Source organism: Haliotis rufescens, unplaced genomic scaffold (assembly GCF_023055435.1).
Source record: "Haliotis rufescens isolate VD_foot unplaced genomic scaffold, xgHalRufe1.0.p SCAF_15, whole genome shotgun sequence".
In the NCBI taxonomy this organism is placed as follows: Eukaryota; Metazoa; Mollusca; class Gastropoda; order Lepetellida; family Haliotidae; genus Haliotis; species Haliotis rufescens.
The window spans coordinates 33,563,226-33,588,019 of record NW_025963835.1 but is presented as its reverse complement, the minus strand read 5'-3'; the positions used below and the strand labels follow the sequence as shown (position 1 = coordinate 33,588,019).

General features: G+C 43.7%; 1 protein-coding gene and 1 long non-coding RNA gene across 3 annotated transcripts in view; one reads left to right on the top strand and one right to left on the bottom strand.

Moving 5' to 3' along the window:
• LOC124132070 (lissencephaly-1 homolog A-like) overlaps positions 1 to 23,033 on the top strand; it is a 63,519-nt gene extending 40,486 nt beyond the window's left edge. For both annotated transcript variants that reach the window (XM_046495701.2, XM_046495700.2), the window contains 10 exons: positions 9,036 to 9,110; positions 9,671 to 9,877; positions 10,765 to 10,861; positions 11,833 to 11,904; positions 12,632 to 12,734; positions 13,292 to 13,388; positions 15,728 to 15,859; positions 16,058 to 16,156; positions 17,102 to 17,258; positions 18,734 to 23,033. In XM_046495701.2, coding sequence (XP_046351657.1) covers positions 9,036 to 9,110; positions 9,671 to 9,877; positions 10,765 to 10,861; positions 11,833 to 11,904; positions 12,632 to 12,734; positions 13,292 to 13,388; positions 15,728 to 15,859; positions 16,058 to 16,156; positions 17,102 to 17,258; positions 18,734 to 18,807 — 1,113 coding nt within the window. In that variant the 3' untranslated portion in view covers positions 18,808 to 23,033. The remainder of the gene's footprint in view (positions 1 to 9,035; positions 9,111 to 9,670; positions 9,878 to 10,764; positions 10,862 to 11,832; positions 11,905 to 12,631; positions 12,735 to 13,291; positions 13,389 to 15,727; positions 15,860 to 16,057; positions 16,157 to 17,101; positions 17,259 to 18,733) is intronic.
• On the bottom strand, positions 11,832 to 12,474 carry LOC125380125. Its single transcript, XR_007221086.1, has 2 exons — positions 12,109 to 12,474; positions 11,832 to 12,014 (listed from the first exon to the last, which is right to left on the bottom strand). It is a non-coding gene; the product is annotated as an uncharacterized LOC125380125 (long non-coding RNA).
• Positions 23,034 to 24,794: the final 1,761 nt, after the last annotated feature.

The following is a 24,794-nucleotide window of genomic DNA, read 5'->3' as shown; positions in this document are numbered from 1 at the left end:
ACAACAGTCACCTGTCAATACACTGCACAACAGTACATACATATCACAACAGTCACCTGTCAATACACTGCACAACAGTACATACATATCACAACAGTCACCTGTCAATACACTGCACAACAGTACATACATATCACAACAGTCACCTGTCAATACACTACACAACACTACATACATATCACAACAGTCACCTGTCAATACACTGCACAACAATACATACATATCACAACAGTCACCTGTCAATACACTACACAACAGTACATACACATCACAACAGTCACCTGTCAATACACTGCACAACAGTACATACATATCACAACAGTCACCTGTCAATACCCTACACAACAGTACATACATATCACAACAGTCACCTGTCAAAACACTGCACAACAGTACATACACATCACAACAGTCACCTGTCAATACACTGCACAACAGTACATACATATCACAACAGTCACCTGTCAATACACTGCACAACAGTACATACATATCACAACAGTCACCTGTCAATACACTGCACAACAGTACATACACATCACAACAGTCACCTGTCAATACACTACACAACAGTACATACATATCACAACAGTACATACATATCACAAAAGTCACCTGTCAATACACTGCACAACAGTACATACATATCACAAAAGTCACCTGTCAATACACTGCACAACAGTACATACATATCACAACAGTCACCTGTCAATACCCTACACAACCCTACATACATATCACAACAGTCACCTGTCAATACCCTACACAACAATACATACATATCACAACAGTCACCTGTCAATACACTACACAACAGTACATACACATCACAACAGTCACCTGTCAATACACTGCACAACCCTACATACATATCACAACAGTCACCTGTCAATACCCTACACAACAGTACATACATATCACAACAGTCACCTGTCAATACACTACACAACAGTACATACATATCACAACAGTCACCTGTCAATACACTACACAACAATACATACATATCACAACAGTCACCTGTCAATACACTACACAACAGTACATACATATCACAACAGTCACCTGTCAATACACTGCACAACAGTACATACATATCACAACAGTCACCTGTCAATACACTGCACAACAGTACATACATATCACAACAGTCACCTGTCAATACACTGCACAACAGTACATACATATCACAACAGTCACCTGTCAATACCCTACACAACCCTACATACATATCACAACAGTCACCTGTCAATACCCTACACAACCCTACATACATATCACAACAGTCACCTGTCAATACACTGCACAACATTACATACATATCACAACAGTCACCTGTCAATACACTGCACAACAGTACATACATATCACAACAGTCACCTGTCAATACACTGCACAACAGTACATACATATCACAAAAGTCACCTGTCAATACACTGCACAACAGTACATACATATCACAACAGTCACCTGTCAATACCCTACACAACCCTACATACATATCACAACAGTCACCTGTCAATACACTACACAACAATACATACATATCACAACAGTCACCTGTCAATACACTGCACAACAGTACATACATATCACAACAGTCACCTGTCAATACACTGCACAACAGTACATACATATCACAACAGTCACCTGTCAATACCCTACACAACACTACATACATATCACAACAGTCACCTGTCAGTACACTACACAACAATACATACATATCACAACAGTCACCTGTCAATACCCTACACAACAGTACATACATATCACAACAGTCACCTGTCAATACCCTACACAACAGTACATACATATCACAACAATACATACATATCACAACAGTCACCTGTCAATACACTACACAACAGTACATACATATCACAACAATACATACATATCACAACAGTCACCTGTCAATACACTGCACAACAGTACATACATATCACAACAGTCACCTGTCAATACACTACACAACAATACATACATATCACAACAGTCACCTGTCAATACACTGCACAACAGTACATACATATCACAACAGTCACCTGTCAATACACTGCACAACAGTACATACACATCACAACAGTCACCTGTCAATACACTGCACAACAGTACATACATATCACAACAGTCACCTGTCAATACACTACACAACAGTACATACACATCACAACAGTCACCTGTCAAAACACTGCACAACAGTACATACATATCACAACAGTCACCTGTCAATACACTGCACAACAGTACATACATATCACAACAGTCACCTGTCAATACACTGCACAACAATACATACATATCACAACAGTCACCTGTCAATACCCTACACAACAGTACATACATATCACAACAGTCACCTGTCAATACACTGCACAACAGTACATACATATCACAACAGTCACCTGTCAAAACACTGCACAACAGTACATACATATCACAACAGTCACCTGTCAATACACTGCACAACAGTACATACATATCACAACAGTCACCTGTCAATACACTACACAACAGTACATACACATCACAACAGTCACCTGTCAATACACTGCACAACAGTACATACATATCACAACAGTCACCTGTCAATACACTGCACAACAGTACATACATATCACAACAGTCACCTGTCAATACACTGCACAACAGTACATACATATCACAACAGTCACCTGTCAATACACTACACAACAATACATACACATCACAACAGTCACCTGTCAATACACTGCACAACAGTACATACATATCACAACAGTCACCTGTCAATACACTGCACAACAGTACATACATATCACAACAGTCACCTGTCAATACACTACACAACAGTACATACATATTACAACAGTCACCTGTCAATACACTACACAACACTACATACATATCACAACAGTCACCTGTCAATACACTACACAACAGTACATACACATCACAACAGTCACCTGTCAATACACTACACAACACTACATACATACTCTGTTCATCTTCCCATTGACCGCCCCGTGATCTTATGGCAGAGCGTCCGACTGGAGAGCGGAAGGTCCGGGGTTCACTCCCCGACCGCGTCATACCAAAAGACGTAAAAAGATGGTACTTGTTGTTACCCTGTTTGGCGCTCGGCATAAAGGGGCTAAAACAAGGACTGTTCGGCTCGGAGTCAGTATACCTGTGTCTGAGTGGGGTATTCATGTTAAACTGCGGCATGGTATCTCAGTGAGCTAGCACTATAAATCGGCATCAGTCCGGCCAAGTACAAGCAGCCACACACATACACACGTGCATGCACGTCGCTATATAAGTGCAATAATCTTGGACGCGACGTTAAACCCCATTTCACCTCACCTCATCTTCCCATTTGTCCTCACTTACCCCAACGGCCCTACTCCGTCCACTGACTGACTTACATCCCCTGTCAGTACACTACAAACATGGCATGTCTGGTTCCATGGATGTGGCAGGTGACTAGAATAACTCTTGATAAACATAGGGTAGGCGTCCAGTATGAAGGGTGTCTTGAATACTTGCTGCACACTTGACTATTGATAAACATGGGAAATGTGTCTGGTATGTTACAGTAGCATGAGTTGTGGGTGTCTTGAATCACTTACCTCGATACCTACCTCACTATATGATATTTATCACAATGGCAGCTCAAACACTTTGAATCAACAAACCCATGTTTGTGTCCCAGATATTTGCTTCAGGAGACTTCAGACTTAGCTGCTCAACATTGAAGTGCCCACTCCCTCTGGGTTCACCCAAGTAGCTGCACTTTGAGACTGACCCTTAGTCTGTCATACAGACCCTGAAACAAACATACCCAATACAGCCCATGCAAGTCTATAACAGTTAGCAAGTCCAGTTGACTGTAGTTCTGAAAATGAAGAGTCTCTGACTCCTTTTAATTATATTTTATTAAGATAATTTAACAACTTGAGTGTTTTCTGTAAAATATGTTCATTTCAGAGACTGCGTGCTAGTCTCACTGTCACTAGACAAAACGTTCAATGTTATTTGGGGGTCTTCTCAAAAGTTCAATGAACTGAAAAAAAATGAGTCTGATCGAGCTCCCAGTATGGCAAGTATATGCATATACATAGCGATACGAGAAATATTGGATATTGTATGTTATGCAGTGTTACTGATTAAGGAGGGTCCTGAAGGTTTTTCATCATAGTATTTCAATATATCAACAGCCTTTGTCTTTAACTTAAGCCAAGGATTATGACAATGCCCATTCTACTTTCACGCTTACGTTCAAACGCTGACAGCACAGTAGTCTGACTCCCAGACCCAAGAGAATAAATTAAGAAATGAACCACACTCACGTCCAGAATGTCTAGATTGTGTAGATTGCCTCAAATCCTGAAATTAAGCATTGCCCTGGGCTCCATTTGAATTACCGCATTCGACGTAATAAGCGCCCAGGGCGCTCTCAAAATAAGGAATATTAGAATATTATTTTGGTGAAAAAAACAGAGTTGAAAGATAAATTTTGTGGTTTAAGCTGACAACCTGAAATTTTTATGTACGACATATATTTTTCCAGAATTAAATTGCCCATAATTAAGGGTGCATATAACACACGAGTGTGTATCATACGCGAATAAATAAGTCTTGTCTACATTGATCAGTTGGAAGGGGTGCTAATTGGGATTGTTCACAAGCCAATATATTGGAGCGGGGCGCTTATTACGTCGAATACGGTATGTTATTTATTTTGTTGATACATATTTTTAAATTCAATAAGTTTATTTCTTTGACTAAGTGTTTATAGTGTAACAGCACAGGTACAGAGATGCCTCTGTAATATTGAGAGCCGGAGCCCTCCACACCCATGGCCCGACTGTGAGAAGTTCAAGCTGTCCACCGACAGTCTCCCAGATTAAACACACAATTCTAGGGCTCATTCTCATGGGCCCAATGCTAACATTTTGATGATTTGGGGGTCTTCATATTCAAATACTATATACAATGATATAAACTGTGCTGTCAGAGCAAGCCCCAAGCAGCACATGGGCATTGTATTACAGGGATAAACTAGGTGCAACTGGCAGCCAAATTGGGAAAAACTGGTACTCCAAAATTAAGATTTTCTTATTTTCTTAAATTCAAAGGTATTTAACCATGTTAACAGTTTTTCAGTGTGATTAAGTAAAAAAACTAAAAATTAAAATCAAACATATTAAAATGTATAAGCCACTTTGTCTCTGTTGGTTTTCTTATCAGTGCTACACTTCACCACTGCAAGTAAAGCCACGTGTTTCTTGGCCTGTTATCAAGGATACACTTCACCTCTGTAAAAGCCCAAATAGTTAAAAAAAAACATGAAATTTACGATTCAAATTTGTATATATATTTCTAACATTTGCTGCAGTTATCATCCTCTTAGCAGGTCTAGATACATTCCTGCCTCCATCCAAACTCTGCACCAGTAATGGGGAAGATGTCATTGACTGACTGCCATCGGAAATTCCCCAATGATATTTTTCAATTTTGGTGATGGTATTGAAGAATATCCTATCAAAATTTGCTAACATCATGAAAATGCCTTTGACATTTGTGTCTGGCAAGGTCACTAGGGGGATGGTAAGCAACTTCAAGGCATCCTATATAGCATTGATAGATGCAGCCTGTGATAGTTCACCTGCTATAGGTTGCTATGTATGGTGCATTACCCTGTTAGCATTAGAAATCTACGCTAGTCCTATTGGCCCAAAAGTTAAGGTATCATAAGGACCAGTAGAAAATTGCCTTTATTAAGGGTTTTGCTATATGTTATCATTATAAGGACTAGTGGATAAAAAATGTTAGTTTCTATCACTGCCGATCCGTACCCCCAATTCCCCATCAAGCTGCAAGGCTTTACTCCCTCAGACAGAGATGTCTCGGACAAAACATCATTTCTTTCATGGATTAGACCCTGAATGTCAATAAATCCTGTGTTTGCTGGTAGAAGGTGATAAGATCAGTCGGCATCTAAATTCTTTTGTTACATCCCTCGGAACATTAATTGATAAGCCTTAACTGTTCAGGTATCAGGACCCCCAGAGTTTCAGACAACGAGTGGGTTCAGCATGTTGAATCAAAGTTAGTCATTGATGAGTAATATCCAGTCTGAGGTCTCATAGTTTGGAACCGAGCAGCTAGGCTGACAAATGGGAATATTGAGGTGAAGTTTTGTACATGTCATGCATACAGCCAGTGTGATTTAATACATCACCACATACACCCAGTGTGATTTAGTACATCACTACATGCAGCCAGTGCGATTTAATACATCAATACATACAGCCAGTGTGATTTAATACATCGATACCAGTGTGATTTAATACATCACAACATACAGCCAGTGTGATTTAATACATCACCACATACAGCCAGTGTGATTTAGTACATCACTACATGCAGCCAGTGCGATTTAATACATCAATACATACAGCCAGTGTGATTTAATACATCACCACATACAGCCAGTGTGATTTAATACATCACTACATACAGCCAGTTTGTTTTAATACATCACTACATACAGCCAGTGTGATTTAGTACATCACTACATGCAGCCAGTGTGATTTAATACATCACCACATACAGCCAGTGTGATTTAGTACATCACTACATACAGCCAGTGTGATTTAATACATCACCACATACAGCCAGTGTGATTTAGTACATCACAACATACAGCCAGTGTGATTTAGTACATCACCACATACAGCCAGTGTGATTTAGTACATCACTACATACACCCAGTGTGATTTAGTACATCACAACATGCAACCAGTGTGATTTAGTACATCACCACATACAGCCAGTGTGATTTAGTACATCGCCACATACAGCCAGTGTGATTTAATACATCGCCACATAAAGCCAGTGTGATTTAATACATCGCCACATACAGCCAGTGTGATTTAATACATCGCCACATACAGCCAGTGTGATTTAATACATCACTCCATACAGCCAGTGTGATTTAATACATCGCCACATACAACCAGTGTGATTTAATACATCGATACATACAGCCAGTGTGATTTAATATCTCTACATACACCCAGTGTGATTTAATATCGATACATACACCCAGTGTGATTTAAAACAATAATACATCTCATACCTACAACCATTGTGATTAATCATATTTTCTCATGATTTTACTTTAATTAGGCTCAAATCAAGACAAATAAAACAAATACCTTACATTCAGAGCTGTTACTGTCATGACATTACATGCTGGTATTGCTCACAGCTGTTAATTTTCTTGAGCTCCATATTGCTGATGTCACATGTTTTGAACCTATATCCTGAACAAGGCAATGTGCAGTAGTTAGGATGAATTATTGCTGCACGTGTGTAGATCTTGATCAAGGTGCTACATTCCACATGTTATTGCTGAAAATGAGGGCGATAATAAGCAGGCTACTCATATTCCCCCTGCTAAGTGAACAGTTTATCTGCCGACTGATAACTCGCTGCATGGTGTATGCCACCCGAGGCTGTGGGCTGCCGGCGTGGTGGCGGAGAGTGTTGGAGGGGAGGGAGCTGTGGAGAGAATTGCATCATCCACTTTGTGGGGGTGTGAGCAGCCTAATGTTCATCTGCGTTAATTTCGTTTCTGTAACTGTTGGGAAATTAGTTTCTAGAGAGTTGAGACCTTTCAGTCCTGTTCTTTGAACTCAGGAAAAGTGGTTGAAAGTTAATGTGTCTAGGTAGAATTTAATAAGACTTTGAGGTTAGTTGGATGGGAGATGTGTTCTCTTGTCGTGCTGAAGATTAGACTTGGTTCAAGGTGCAAGACAGAATAGGTCTCCAGCACCCAAGCTTATCTCCCCGTGGAGATTCTGGGGCAGAATTGGTCCCCAGCACTGATGCTTATCTCCCCGTGGAGATTCTGGGGCAGAATTGGTCCCCAGCACTGATGCTTATCTCCCCGTGGAGATTCTGGGGCAGAATTGGTCCCCAGCACTGATGCTTTTTTCCCTGTGAAATTCCAGGACAGAATAGGTCCCCAGCACCCTAGCTTATCTCCCCGTGGAGATTCCAGGTTAGAATAAGTACCCAAGTACCCCGGTACCCTAGTATCCTAGTATCCTAGTATCCCAGCACCCTAGTATCCCAGTACCCTAGTACCCCAGTACCCTAGTACCCCAGTATCCCAGTACCCTAGTACCCCAGTACCCTAGTATCCCAGCACCCAAGTACACCACTACCCCAGTACCCCGGTACCCTAGTATCCTAGTATCCCAGCACCCTAGTATCCCAATACCCTAGTACCCCAGTATCCCAGTATCCCAGCCCCCAAGTACCCCATTACCCCAGTATCCCAGCACCCTAGTACCCCAGTACCCTAGTATCCCAGCACCCAAGTACACCACTACCCCAGCATCCCAGTACCCTAGTATCCTAGTTCCCCAATACCCTAGTGTCCCAATACCCTAGCATCCCGGTACCCTAGTACCCCAGTACCCTAGTATCCTAGTATCCCAGCACGCAAGTACCCCACTACCCCAGTACCCAAGTACCCCACTACCCCAGTACCCCACTACCCAAGTACCCCACTACCCTAGTATCCTAGTATCCCAACACCCTAGTACCCCACTACCCCAGTATCCCAGCATCCCAGTACCCTAGTATCCTAGTACCCCAATACCCTAGTATCCCGGTACCCTAGTACCCCAGTACCCTAGTATCTCGGTACCCTAATACCACAGTATCCCAGTATCTCGGTACCCCAGTACCCTAGTACCCTAGTATCCCATGAAGATCATACGGTCACGCTCTGTGACTTTGCTGATTTTGTCATCCTTACCTGATGGCCATCATCATCATCATCATCATCATCATCATCATGGGTTAAAATCCCAGACCCATTCTTATTGTGGTTCTTGCCAAGATGGTAAACGTCTATGACTTGTGTCGCTTTTGGATGTTCGCCCACTTGAAGGTGCCATGCTGTGATGAAAGTACAAAGCATCCCCTCCACACATGATCTTGATCTCCACCTTCCCTTGTTTCCTCCACAGTCCCCTGAAATAGAAAAGAAGTATGCGGGTCTTCTGGAGAAGAAGTGGACCTCAGTCATCAGACTGCAGAAAAAGGTATTAATAATGTGTAGTTGATGAAAGAGTGACGGGCCAATCAAGAATTGCTATTGATCAATGGAACCTTACTGTGAAATCGGATCTCTTCCTCTGTAATTTATTGATTAAGAAAATGGGAAAGTTAATCCATGTTTGAGGATTTGCAGGTTTCAGCTGGACTTGATATTTTATGAGATTCTGAAACTGAAATATGTAATCACTGTGGTGATTCCTGGTAAAACAGGGCGGTCGGGTAGCCTAGTGGTTAAAGCGTTCGCTCATCACGCCGAAGACCCGGGTTCGATTCCCGACATGGGTACAATGTGTGAAGCCCATTTCTGGTGTCCCTCGCCGTGATATTGCTGGAATATTGCTAAAAGCGGCGTAAAACCAAACTCACTCACTCACTCCTGGTAAAACAGGTCCGCACTAATTAATGATTGTCATAAAAGGTAAAATGAATGGTCATCGACTTGGGTGATGTGTGTCCCCATGCCCCAGGGTCAAAGATCGTTGCACATGTTCCCAGTCACTGGAGTGTCTGGTCCGTCACTCACCTGTGATCTCTGTACCTCCAGGTTATGGACCTTGAAGCTAAGCTGTCTGAGACAGAGAGGGAGTACAACGCAGGTGCCCCCACGCGGGACAAGCGCAGCCCACTGGAGTGGATTCCCCGCCCCCCGGAGAAGTACACCATGACCGGACACAGGAGTCCCGTCACCAAGGTCATCATACATCCTGTCTTTGCCGTCATGGTGTCCGCCAGTGAGGACGCCACACTCAAGGTAGGGGAGACAACTCTACTGTAACATGCAACACCCAATACCGTTTCATGGAATTCCAAGTCACCAGTGGTGGTGTTTGATGATAAGTTCATAAAGTTCAAAGGTAGGGCATTCATTTTATCATGCTTTTCAGGCAAAGGTTTGACGCTCACATTTATTTGGTGATGCATTATTTCATGATGTACAGTATTTTTAGGCATTTTGGTCAAAGTATAATCAATTATGACCGAAATCCAATCCGTGACTCCTTTAGTTGGATAAGGGAGGTAACTCTCCTTTGAATAGATCGTTTGTCAAACTTATAAGTGTTGTTATCAGATGATCAGTCTAGAGATTTTCTGCGTGATTTCTGTATTCAAAATGGTTAACCTGCACAAGTGAAAATAGTTTTGATGTGAAAGGTCACTGCTTGTCGTCTCTCTTAAACATTTACATTTTCAAAATTTTCCCTGAAACAAATAGATGAATCCATCACTTGTTTCAAAACAACTACTCTCAGTCCATTCATCTTAGGCAAACTTTTCGACATCTGTAAAACCATATGGCCTGTGAAGCGAAAACTTTCCATTGAGGATCCCAGTAATGGTGTTCACAGAAACCCAACTCTGTTGTTACACATGGCCACCATGGCAGACATTTTGAAAATGTCCTAGGGGGTCAGTGCACAGTCATTCCTGCATGTGTCAGTCTCCTATAGAGGAGGTGTGTCTTGTTGCAGGGGCGGTCGGGTAGCCTAGTAGTTAAAGCGTTCGCTCGACCCGGGTTCGATTCCCGACATGGGTACAATGTGTGAAGCCCATTTCTGGTGTCCCCCACCGTGATATTACTGGAATATTGCTCAAAGCGGCGTAAAACCGTACTCACTCACTCACTCACTCTTGTTGCAGCTGTGGGACTACGAAACCGGGGACTATGAGCGGAGTCTGAAGGGACACACAGACTCTGTACAGGACATCTCCTTTGACTCCACAGGAAACTTTCTTGGTGAGATACAGCAGTTGGGGACTTCATCTATCCGTCCAAAGCCTGACTCTAGTATAAGTTTGTTTGATCCAGGAAACTCAGATAATAAGTTGTGGCAGTGTCACGAGGGTACATGTGCTTGTATGTGTCCTGCGTTACATAAACCTAACGAGTGATGCATAAGACCACATGTACCCCGAGTGATACTGCTACAGTGAATTTATCTTAACGACTTGTTTTAATCTGCCATCGTAAAAGAATTAAAACAACTTCAAAATTGATAGAAAACAGCTGGTCCATTGAGCTTAGGGTAACTTGTGCTGTGTCACATTACTTTCATTGAATCGGAAAAAGTGGGCGGCTTTGCTTTGAAGCAGGGTATAAGGGATTTATTCTACCTTGTTTGTGGCGGGGTATAAGGGAATTATAGAATCTCCTGCTCAGAAATATATTCCCTCCCAGGCAGGATACATGGTATTTTATGGAGATCATGTGAACCAATCAGATCTCATCATTCTGACATGGATGTATGATGACAGTCAATGCCTTAACAGTTGCGCTCTTTTCAAATGATGGTAGGAGTGTCTGGTCACAGGTTTTGTCTGAGTATGTTCAACCTAGGGTCTACTCAGTAGTGGTAAAGTCTGCCGGCTGAAAGAAACTTCTGCTTTTAGTGTATGCATTTGTTGTTTAATACCTCACTCAGCAATATTCCATCTTCGTGACGACGGCCTGTAAATAATCCAGCCTGGACCAGACAATCCAGTGATTGATATCATGAGTAACATCCCAAGCAATCAGGGTATGATGACATGTAATCAACCAGGTCACTGAGTCTGACCGCCTGATCCAATTAGTTGGCACAGGTTGTTAGGATCTATTTAACTCAGAATCCACACAAGTGTGCTGCTTGAGACAAATGAACGTTGTGAGCCTAGGTAGAACCCTACCTGTGTGTGCTGTACCCTTGTGACATGGCGCTTGTGTTTCAGCCTCCTGCTCGGCCGACATGACCATCAAGCTGTGGGACTTCAAGGGCTACGACTGCATCAAAACCATGTATGGTACGTACCGCAATAATCAGAATACCATCCTGATATCCCCAACTTGACGACCTGAAGAAATCTTGTTATATTCCTGACCTGAAGAAATCTAAACTTGCCAAAATGTAGACCTGCTAGCAAATTTTGGAATATGTTTGTTTCAGTGTCTCTATGACTAGAACATACTGAATCTCTGAGTGTTGACATTAGGAGAGTGACAAAGACTCCTCGACTGCCGTGCTTTTCAAACACTGACACTAGTTACCACAAAGCAATGTGTAGTGTGTTCTGTTAGGGTATGAAACTCCTAAAAATGTCAGCCAGACCACAGGACTGGCTAGCTGAAATACTTGCCAGCCCTGACCAAAACCTGCCTGCCCACTATAATCATATGTTTCTCAGGATAATTTAATTAAAAATATGAAAACTGATTGCTTGTAGCAAAAGCTCATCGCTAAATGTTAGGTTATCTAAAAGCTAACGGGGTTTCTTTTTGGTTACATTTTATCATTCATCTTTACATGTGAATTAATGCTTATCATCGGGAAATATTTAGAATATTTTCACCTATGAAATATAACCCGACCGTCGGGCAGGGGGATTTGAAAATCTGGCAGCCCGAGTTGAAATCAGCCCGTCTCGTACGGTCGGGCAGGCAGGTATTTCGAACACTGGTTCTGTACATAACATGCAAGATGCTCAGTGAGATGTCCGTCTATCTGATGATTTCTACCCTTGTCACAAACAGGTCACGACCACAATGTGTCGAGCGTGTGCTTCATGCCAAGTGGAGATTTCGTTGTCTCGGCTTCTCGAGACAAGACCATCAAGATGTGGGAGGTGGCAACCGGGTACGTCATGTTTGTGATCACATGGTCAAGGACTGAATTAAAAATTTATCCAGATCTGTAACATAAAGCTTTACAGCTGTTGCATCAAGGAAGTGGGCGTAGACTTGGTGGATTGATTACAGCACTTGATGACACTAGTAACTCCCCTGAACGTATCATTGAAAGAATAGAAGAAGTTTATCCTATTTTAGTGTGTGACAAAGGTTTCCTTTTATGAACTATTAATGCAGTGGCATGGATTTGCACATGATATTGATTTTTTTAAAGGATTTTTTTCTGGTGTTTTTTTGTTTTTTGTTTTTGTCACAATGTTTATGGAATATTTCTCCCTAATTCCTTTTTTTCTAAGTCTATTCCTTGTGTCCCCCGCCATGATATTGCAGGAATATTGCTTAAAGTGACATAAAACATACACACTCACTTGTACAAGTTACAATGCTGGCAAATTGTGAGTCTCAGCTTTGAAATAATGTTCTTATCACATGAAGTAGAATAGGGTTGGTTCACGTCAATGTCATGTCCAGGTTGTTCATGCTGAGTTGTGCCCTCTGCTGCAGGTACTGCGTGAAGACGTTCACTGGTCACCGGGAGTGGGTGAGGATGGTGAGGGTCAACAATGATGGATCTCTCCTGGCCAGCTGCTCAAATGATCAGGTAATCAGCAACTCCTGGAGGTGTACAGTGCTGCGTTAGATGCTAACCTGCTGCCTGTAGTAACACCCAGGCAGGGATGTGATGGCCCTAACTGCCCCACACTTGTAAACTTGACCAAGAAAGATTGAGATTATAGTGTGTGTGAGGCCAAGCCATGTGTGAGGCCAAGCCCTGTGCGGGGGCCATGTGTGAGAGGCCAAGCCCTGTGCGGGGACCATGTGTGAGAGGCCAAGCCCTGTGCGGGGGCCATGTGTGTGAGGCCAAGCCCTGTGCAGGGGCCCATGTGTGAGAGGCCAAGCCCTGTGCGGGGGCCATGTGTGTGAGGCAAAGCCATGTGCGGGGGCCCATGTGTGAGAGGCCAAGCCCTGTGAGAGGCCAAGACATGTGCGGGGACCCATGTATGAGGCCAAGCCCTGTGCGGGGGCCGTGTGCGGGGGCCATGTGTGTGAGGCCAAGCCCTGTGTGAGGCCAAGCCCTGTGAGAGGCCAAGCCATGTGAGAGGCCAAGCCATGTGAGAGGCCAAGCCATGTGAGAGGCCAAGTCATGTGTGAGAGGCCAAGCCCTGTGAGAGGCCAAGCCATGTGAGAGGCCAAGCCATGTGAGAGGCCAAGTCATGTGTGAGAGGCCAAGTCATGTGTGAGAGGCCAAGCCATGTGAGGGGCCAAGCCATGTGAGAGGCCAAGCCATGTGTGAGAGGCCAAGTTATGCGTGAGAGGCCAAGTCCTGTGAGAGGCCAAGCCATGTGCGGGGACCCATGTGTGAGAGGCCAAGCCATGTGCAGGGGCCCATGTGTGAGAGGCCAAGCCCTGTGCAGGGGCCCATGTGTGAGAGGCCAAGCCATGTGCAGGGACCCATGAGTGAGAGGCCAAGCCCTGTGAGAGGCCAAGCCATGTGCGAGAGGCCAAGCCATGTGTGTGAGGCCAAGCCCTGTGAGAGGCCAAGCCCTGTGAGAGGCCGAGCCCTGTGAGAGGCCAGGCCATGTGTGTGAGGCCAAGCCATGTGTGTGAGGCCAAGCCATGTGTGTGAGGCCAAGGCATGTGTGTGAGGCCAAGGCCTGTGCGGGGGCTGTGTGTGTGGAGCCAAGCTCTTTGAGAGGCCAAGCCCTGTGAGAGGCCAAGCCAAGTGAGATGCCAAGCCATGTGCAGGGGCCAAGCCCTGTGAGAGGCCAAGCCATGTGCAGGGACCCATGAGTGAGAGGCCAAGCCCTGTGAGGGGCCAAGCCATGTGCGAGAGGCCAAGCCATGTGTGTGAGGCCAAGCCCTGTGAGAGTCCAATCCCTGTGAAAGGCCAAGCCCTGTGAGAGGCCAGGCCATGTGTGGGGGGCCCATGTTATTGTGCAGGGACTGCATTGTATAGCTGGAATATTGTTGTCAGCCCGTGTTCTGGAATCCAGAGGTCTGAACCTACCTGGTACCCTGTACATGACCTGATGCTTCCTGGTACCCTGTACATGACCTGACCCTACCTGATACCCTGTACATGACCTGACCCTACCTGGTACCCTGTACATGACCTGACCCTACCTGGTACCCTGTACATGACCTGACCCTACCTGGTACCCTGTACATGACCTGACCCTACCTGGTACCCAATACATGACCTGACTCTACCTGATACCCTGTACATGACCTGACCCTACCTGGTACCCTGTACATGACCTGACCCTACCTGGTACCCTGTACATGACCTGACCCTACCTGGTACCCAATACATGACCTGACCCTACCTGATACCCTGTACATGACCTGACCCTACCTGGTACCCAATACATGACCTGACCCTACCTGATACCCTGTACATGACCTAACCCTACCTGGTACCCTGTACATGACCTGACCCTACCTGGTACCCAATACATGACCTGACCCTACCTGGTACCCTGTCCATGACCTGACCCTACCTGGTACCCTGTACATGACCTGACCCTACCTGGTACCCAATACATGACCTGACCCTACCTGATACCCTGTACATGACCTGACCCTACCTGGTACCCTGTACATGACCTGACCCTACCTGGTACCCAGTACATGACCTGACCCTACCTGGTACCCTGTACATGACCTGACCCTACCTGGTACCCAATACATGACCTGACCCTACCTGATACCCTGTACATGACCTCACCCTACCTGGTACCCTGTACATGACCTGACCCTACCTGGTACCCTGTACATGACTGGACCCTACCTGGTACCCTGTACATGACCTGACCCTACCTGGTACCCTGTACATGACCTGATGCTTCCTGGTACCCTGTACATGACTGGACCCTACCTGGTACCCGGTACATGACTGGACCCTACCTGGTACCCTGTAAATGACCTTTCTATCTGCAGACTGTCCGTGTGTGGGTGACGGCCACGAAGGAGTGCAAGGCCGAGCTGCGGGAACATGAGCATGTGGTGGAGTGCATCACCTGGGCTCCGGAATCAGCTCACCCCGCCATCAACGAGGGGGCTGGCATTGATGTATGTATCACATGGTTTCACTAACACTGTTGTTCATAGACTTATAGTACACACCATGCCATCAGCGAGGGAGCATGCATTATGATATAATTCAGTATTTTCCAACCAAGATACTTGAACTAGGAGAAGTAAAAGTTGGTGCAATGTCAGTCCGCAAGGTAATCGATGTGCTGTAATCCCATTTTGTTTGCTTTTCAGGCCAAGAAGCCCCGCAATGGCCCCTTCCTGATATCTGGCTCCCGGGACAAGACCATCAAGATGTGGGACGTCAGCGTCGGCCTCTGCCTCTTCACTCTGGTTGGTTTTAGTCAACGATGTCGTCATACTTTACCCAATTGACATTCTGGGCAGAAATAATCTAGCAGCTAAAGCTTGTTGTACTAGTACTAGCTGACCATCTCCGTGGTCTAGTGGTCTAGCGTCCACCGGGAAAGCAGAAGGACTGGGGTTCGATCCCCTGCCGCTTAATACCACTTGGCCTTATGGGGCTATAACAACGACCGTTCGGCTCAGAGTCAGTATACTGTGTCTAAATGGGGAATTCATGTTAAACTGCGGCATGGTATGTCAGTGGACTAGCACTATAAAATCTGCATCAGTCCGGACAAGCATAAGGAGCCACACTGTACTGTTTGCACAGACTTGGAAAAGCCTTTAATTGGTCATTTTCAGTCTTGGAAAAGGCCTTGGATTGGGCAACCATACCTTGAAAATGCTTGAATTTTTCTGTTTTACTCTCAGAAAGGCCTCTCTCTTTTTGGTCATCGAATACCTTGAATTTGTTAGTCCTACCTTGAAAAGGCCTCATGTTATTTCTATCTATGTCAAAGCACACTTTGTCATCGAAAAGTGTTATCATTGCCATGATTCCATTGAAAACAGCTTAAATTTCCGATTCTGTGTCATTGTACCCCCATGGGGAATAGTTGTTCATGCTATCAACCACTGGATATCCTTGCCCAGATTTGATTGTTATGCAGTCTACAATGACTCCCCAGTGTATGTGTGTGTGGGTATCAGACCAGCTGTGTCCAAGCTGATTGTGTGCCGACAGTCTCTGATTGTTTGACGACAGTGTCTGATTGTGTGACAACAGCCTCTGATTGTGTGACAACAGTCTCTGATTTTGTGTCGACAGTCCGTGATTGTGTGACAGACTTGATTACTATTATATTGCTATCAATGCGAGTGAAACACCATTCTCAGTTTGTTACAAGCCTTGACGTGTTTGCACCCTGCTAGGTTGGCCACGACAACTGGGTGCGTGGACTGGTGTTCCACCCCGGCGGCAAGTACATCCTGAGTGCAGCAGATGACAAGACGCTGCGAGTGTGGGACATCAAGAACAAGAGGAACCACAAGACTCTGGAGGCTCACACACACTTTGTCACATCACTAGGTGAGGGACATATCACACACACACACACACACACACACTTTGTCACATCACTAGATGAGGGACATATCACACACACACACACATTGTCACGTTACTAGGTGAGGGACATATCGCACGCACGCACGCACACACACACACACACACACACACACACACACTTCGTCACATCACAAGGTGAGGGACATATAACACACACACTTTTCACACACACATTGTCAAGTCACTAGGTGAGGGACATATCACACACACACACACACACACATTTCAAGTCACTGGTGAGAGACATATCTCACACACACACACTTCGTCACATCACCAGGTGAGGGACATAATACACACACACTTTTCACATACACATTGTCAAGTCACTAGGTGAGGGACATATCACACACACACACACACACACACATTGTCACGTCACTAGGTGAGGGACATATCACACACACACACACACTTTGTCACATCACCAGGTGAGGGACATAACACACACACACTTTTCACACATACATTGTCAAGTCACTAGGTGAGGGACATATCACACACACACACACACACACACATTGTCACGTCACTAGGTGAGGGACATATCACTCACACACACACACACACACACACACACTTCGTCACATCACTAGGTGAGGGACATAACACACACTTTTCACACACACATTGTCAAGTCACTAGGTGAGGGACATATCACACACACACACACGCACACACACACACATTGTCACGTCACTAGGTGAGGGACATATAACACACACTTTTCACACACATATTGTCAAGTCACTAGGTGAGGGACATATCACACAAGCACACACACACATTGTCAAGTCACTAGGTGAGGGACATATCACGCACGCACTCACTCACACACACACACACACACACGAACTTCGTCACGTCACTAGGTGAGGGACATAACACACTTTTCACACACATTATCAAGTCACTAGGTGAGGGACATATCACGCACGCACGCACGCACTCACTCACACACACACACACACATTATCAAGTCACTAGGTGAGGGACATATCACGCACGCACGCACGCACTCACTCACTCATTCACACACACACACACACACGAACTTCGTCATGTCACTAGGTGAGGGACATATAACACACACTTTTCACACACATTGTCAAGTCACTAGGTGAGTGACAATCACACACACACACACTTTTCACACACACATTGTCGTCAAGTCACCAGGTGACACACACATACACACTTCACCACATGACTAGGTGAGTGGCAAATAACACACATCCCACAAACATGACACTCCCCATGCTGTTTATTTCACAAATCCTGTTTCCTCAAGGGGAGGTTACATTGCATAGGATACATGGTGGAAAGAGTATTCTGCGTCATGGCTCCAACATTTTTCAGAGAAAAAACAAGAAACGAAAGAATATTACAGGCTTATTTTAAAATCCATCTATTCAATGTCGCTTTTCTATTTCCAGATATGCACCGAACTGCTCCATATGTAGTGACTGGGAGCGTGGACCAAAATGTCAAAGTATGGGAGTGCCGTTAATAGCCAATCAAAACATAGGTACAGAGGAAGGAACTATCTGATTGGTCGTTGCTGTGGGTTGCTAGAGTCCGCAGATTGGACAGAAGAGTTATACAGACAAACGAGTATCTTGTTTTGTGGCTGCGTGGCTCCGCAAGAGATCTTAGGCATTACCTATTTATTATTCTCCAACACAGGGTTGCATAGCTGTCTATGAGAGAGTGCTTTCAAAACTCATGCTGACAGTCTGGGACTTGTCCAATGCATTTAATGTCAATGATTACAGAAATTTACGACCTTGTCAATAACAACAACAGACTCAACAGTGAAAGGCAACCTGTTCGGTACAGTGCAAGAGATAAATGAAAAATGATGAAAAAACAACCTTGCATGGGTAGCCCAGCCAGTCGAGCTCGGCAAGCACAATCTGCCGTGGCTGCTACCGTACTGGAGGAGACGGACGAAGGAGACCCGTTTTGAAGCCACTTTCTCATACGACCAACAACCCTGGACCTGTGTGATATTGTGCTTGTCTGTGCCAGCTTGACGGGACGATTCTACTGTGCACTGTTCCCTCACTGTTCGGCTGCATACATGTGTATTTAAACAACCCTTGTGGTCTTCTGCATAGTTACCCTCACTTGTCTAAACAGGTTGCTTCGAGTCCATAGTTGATATTGTCACATACGTCAAGTACGTGTTATGTTGTACGAGTAATTTTTGACCAGTTCTAGACGATGTATTCAACATCCCTCATAATCCTCTCATCCTAGGTCACACAGAATATTACTTCAGTTGTGTTGGAAATTTTTAGAGTTGATACTTGTGCTCATATTTATCCTGTGTCATGCATTTCAACCTTCTTGTCATGTCCCGTGCATGAGACATATGCATGAGTTATGTATTGGGTATTCGTGTCCTAAGTGTTTGGTAGGGGTACTGATTATTTGGTGATTTCTGATCAGGCTTGATGGCTGAATACTAAAGTTGTAGGTGAGATCTTGGCTATATTTTCATCTAAAATACTTATTGAGCATGTTCGGAGGTTTTGAAGCAATACTGTGTGGTCACGATCAAGTTTGAATCTTTCACAAACGAAAACCACTTTGTTGAGTTGTCTATTATTTTGCCTCTGGAGATGCGCTATGACCTGCAGAGAATGTTTGACCCTTTATGTTTGCCATGGTTGATATTAAGAGCTTGGACAAGTTTGTAAACTTGTCGCCACAGTTTTTGTTTTTGTAATCACCCCTTGGCCCTGTTCCCACCCAGGGATGAAAGTTGTCTCCGTGGCAACTCACATGGGACTCGCTCCCTCAGATCGTTAAGTGCTATTTGTCTGTACATACTAAATATCTCTGTTAGAGATTCTTGACGAGTTTGTTGCTAGCTAAGAAACCACAGAAGCAAGCCTAAAGGTGTTCTGAGGATGCCAAACAGTTGTCAATCAGTTCTCCCCTTTTGCTCTCTCTCTCTCTCTTGCTAGAGCGTCTAGTTACCCACACGATTGTAAATTTCAAACTGGTTTTGTACAGATGTAGAAATAACAACTAGAGTATTAGTAAGCTGTCACCCAGGTTTGTTTACAATAACGTACCAGACTTCGATGTCAGTATCTGATTCAAGGTGTAGCGGTTAATACCAAAGTGACCACTTTGTTCCGTGACCCCCTTTCCTCAGGTTTGTGTGCTCTGTGGCTTGCACAGCACCAGTGCTATGTTTGTCCACCCTGTGTGTTACTAAGACATTCTCATATACACAGTCAAACCTTCGTGGGATCCCGCACTGCCACACAACCTAGTAGGACAGAAACACCGCAAGAAACAGCTCAAATAAACACGAAAAGGTCTGCTTGAAATTTGGTTATCCATCACATCATTGTCACTTTCCAAATGCTTACCACCCCAGCTATATGGTATTTGAACAAGAATGACAAAGGGAGATAACTCTGCCATTCCTTGAAAGATTGACGCCACTAAAAATGTTTCTTGTCTGGCTTTAACTGGTGATTGACTGTGAAGATAGTCCCCAGCTCCCTAAAGTAGGGAGTTGGGAACGGAATAGACAGGAAACAGTTGCATACTCGGCACCCTGAGTATTGAGGGTCGCCCTGTGGACTCGGTGAAGTGACGTGGTGTCCGAGGTTGCCAGTAGCAGTTGTGACGGGATCCCAGAAGACTGACATATTTGTTACTGTACATACAGCCTGTTGTTGAGTTTGTGCTCGGCTTTGCTATAATTGTAATTTATTTACGACCTAGTGGTCCCCGTAGTAACCTTGTGATAGCACCACGTTTGTACAGATGTCTATACCAGGATATACACATGTCTGTCTGTTCAACACTCGCCTCTGTATTGGAGTTCAAGTCGTACAAGTTAACTAAATGTTATTGTGTTTGTTTTGATTTCAGTCTAAAAATGAAGCTATTTAGAATGGACAGTTTCTTTATCATGTTTCGCCTTCGGAATGGTAATTTTGGAATTCTTGAAAATCCTATTCTAACAAAGACATCGGAACATTGTCTGACACCTGGACTTGGTTAATGTCAGTGGTATTATAGACAGCGTGTAAGATGGCTTCTAGTTGAGTTAGTGTGCGACATAATAACATAGACATATATATATATATACTAACCTTAGCTATGATGGCGCTTGTCTTCAAATCAAATAACATTCAAAAGTTTTGCAAAATCCTACTTACAAAATGCAAATGAATAGTTGGGAGATGTGTTATCAACAGTAACCGATCAAGTATATTTTATGTTTCACAGTGCTATATTTATTGTTTGTTTAATCTCAAGTCAGTTGAGTTTAAATCAAAATCATTTCCGTCAAACATTCCCTCCTGATATTTCGCATGTAGTTAAACTTGATGAAGCAAACATGTCCGATTTCCTCAACTTTCGTACTTTCTTGCGCTGGATAAGAACCAACCAATCATCTGTGAGAGTCTGTACATCCCTACCCATCCATCTTACTGTCTTTCCGGACGGTAGGAGGCTGGAGGCGAGGGTCTAGTCTGTCATCTGGGGGGCTTCCCCAAAACACTGACTCAGAATGAAGTCACACAAAGCAAGAAGTTTTGCCTGGAAGAAGAAAAATAAGTTTTGTTTGGGGAAATTGTATCAGAAATGAATTTGCAAAATCCAAGTGTATGTAAAATGTTTGGCTATTTCTTGAACAGATTAAATTGTCGTGTGAATTTATGGGTTTCTCAAGCCTTACATTGACGTCCATTTTGCAAGTTTAATTCGCGAATGTTTGCGTTTCATCAGTCAACGCCACTCATTTCCATTCAGACTTAATATTTGGTTTTGTAGAAATCAAGCTGGAGTGTTAAAGCAACTTGCCATGTGCATTTAACTAACCAAAGCATTGGACAGATGCTTCGTGTTGTCGTGTTGATGCTCAGCTAATATCTAAGTCACTTTCTTGCATGACCAAATTGCAGTAGCATTTGATGCAGGTGAATGAAGACAGGGCCACGTTCCCTGGAGAGATCCACATGTGGCTGATCAGGTCTGTGTCGGAGTTCAAGTCAGAGGGTCACTCCATGGCACAGGGCCGTGACCTGGGCTGTGTTTTGCTATGCAGACCGCTAGCTGATGTCGTATACAATTATGTTATATTTTCATATGTGATTTGTGTGATACTTTTATAATTACTGTTTGTAAATCTACTCCAGACCATCTCTTTACGTCATTTTAGAATTGAGTTGTCTCCCTTCAATCACTGCCAGACTACTACAGTGAGGTGTTTGTAAAGATGTTAACCCCATGCTAATTTACTAAATTTTATGTAATCCGGCTAAGAGGTGTGAAGTTATGGGGACGGGTACATGATTAAATGTAAAAGACATTTGTTATAAATATACGGTAATATTCAGCAAATAATTGTTCTTGGTCTACATTGATGGCACCTAATTGTTCCTTCTGAATCTACAACGTGCACATTATTTAAAGATCTGCTTCCAGACCATACACCGAAACACTGGTACAGTTTTATCTTCAACGCTACCAAGTTTTGCCATGTATGTTTTAGTGAGTGATATTTAATATACCTTTAGGAATTTGTGAGAGAAAAGTGATTATTTTGTTTCTTTTTATTTTAAATGGATCACTTTCTCTCTGCACTGTGTATTCCATAGTGTCACCAATGCTTCGGAACATCAGATATTTAATGTATGTCATGATATTGTCGCCTACCTGCTGACTAGTAATATGGTGAATTAAAACCTCAAACACCAATGTCAGTCTTGCCTTTTTTTTGTGCTCAATCTTGTAAGAATCCTAAATCTTCATGTGTTCTGGAGCGGTCGGGTAGCCTAGTGGTTCGAGCATTCGCTCATCACGCCGAAGACCCGGGTTTGATTCCCGACATGGGTACAATGTGTAAAGCACATTTCTGGTGTCCCCCGTGGTGATATTGCTTGAATATTGCTAAAAGCGGTGTAAAACCATACTCACTCACTCATGTGTTCTCTCTGAAGTTGGGGACAGTGATGTAAGCCACCACAATTAGCCTTGCAGAATTGCATCCTTAGACTTACCAGAAACACATGCTTGTGGGTTCAAATCCCAGATCCACCCTGATTGTTTCTAGGTTAGTCAGCACCATACCTCTGCTCGTGGGTTTCACCAAAGTGGAATCATCTTATAAACCACCTTAAACTCCACCTCACCTGACCTCACCTCACCACTGAGGATTATGGGAAGCTACAAACAGTTTCTTGCAATCCAGCAGACAAGACATAAGAAACGGCAGTCTAATTAAATTAAGATCTTAGTTTTGAAGGTTAAAATTCATTTTTAAAAATGTGAACGTCCCAACCCTGAAGTCAACATATTCAACCTGACTAAAACCTGGGTGATCAGGCATGTTATTCCGTTATTATGTCTCCCCCAGAATGGAGGGAGACATATTGTTTTTGGCACGGTTCCCGTTGGCGTCGGCGTCGGCGTCGGCGTTCCCACCGTTTCCAGACCATAACTCAGAAACCGTTTAATATTTATTCGCGAAACTTTGTATACACATTAACCCAGCACTGAAGTGGTGCCTTTTGCTATTTAGAGATTTTTGACATTTTTATTTTTTCTCGTTTCCATGGAGATAAGTTGAACATAGGCTCTGAATGGGGGTAGGCTTTGTTTCCTGACCATAACTCAGAAACCTTTTAATATTTTTTCGCGAAACTTTGTATACACATTAACCCAGCACTGAAGTGGTGCCTTTTGCTTTTACAGTTTCCATGACATCACATATGTCATTGTGTAGAAGACCTGCAGAGTCAGATACACGGGCAATTACATCACAGAGACTTTCCTTTGTGCCATATAACATTGCTACATCATTTCTGATATGTTGGGGATATTAATATATTTGTGTCCAAACTCTATTAGTACTTTAAGTGGATTTTCTACAAATACTTCAGTAACAAGAAAACTGTGCTACTTAGATGACTACACTGTCAGGTGGGTAAATGATTGAGGGATTAGTGGTGTTGATTAGATGCTGAAGTGGTGCCCATTAGTTGTTTGAAATTTCTAGGAGTTCTATTTTTGTCTCTGTTATTTAGTAATGGAGGGTGGGAATGAAGAGATGGGGTTTAACGTGAAGTAAACAAATGAATGGGGGTTAGGGGAGTGGGGGGAGACTAAAAACACTTTCTAGTTCTTGGAATGTTATTCCGTTATTCTTGGCATGTTGTTGAACTGTCAGTGTTCGATTGACGCAGATTCCAGGCAATCAAAAAGCATTCACTTTGATACCGTTTATAGTGCTGCTGCACGTGCAGTACGTGCAGCTCCATGGCCCTTTTGTTAATGCACTGCTTGCGTTTCCCGACTTATGGCTTGCACGTCCTTGTGATCATTTTGATCCGGGAAATGTGTCACTGACACTATAACACAATAAACCCCTTCATGTTTGCTCCTATCGGTCTAATTTTACTGTTATGGCAAAATATCCGTATTGCGTTTCTTTTTATTTTGAAGAGTATATTTGTGAAG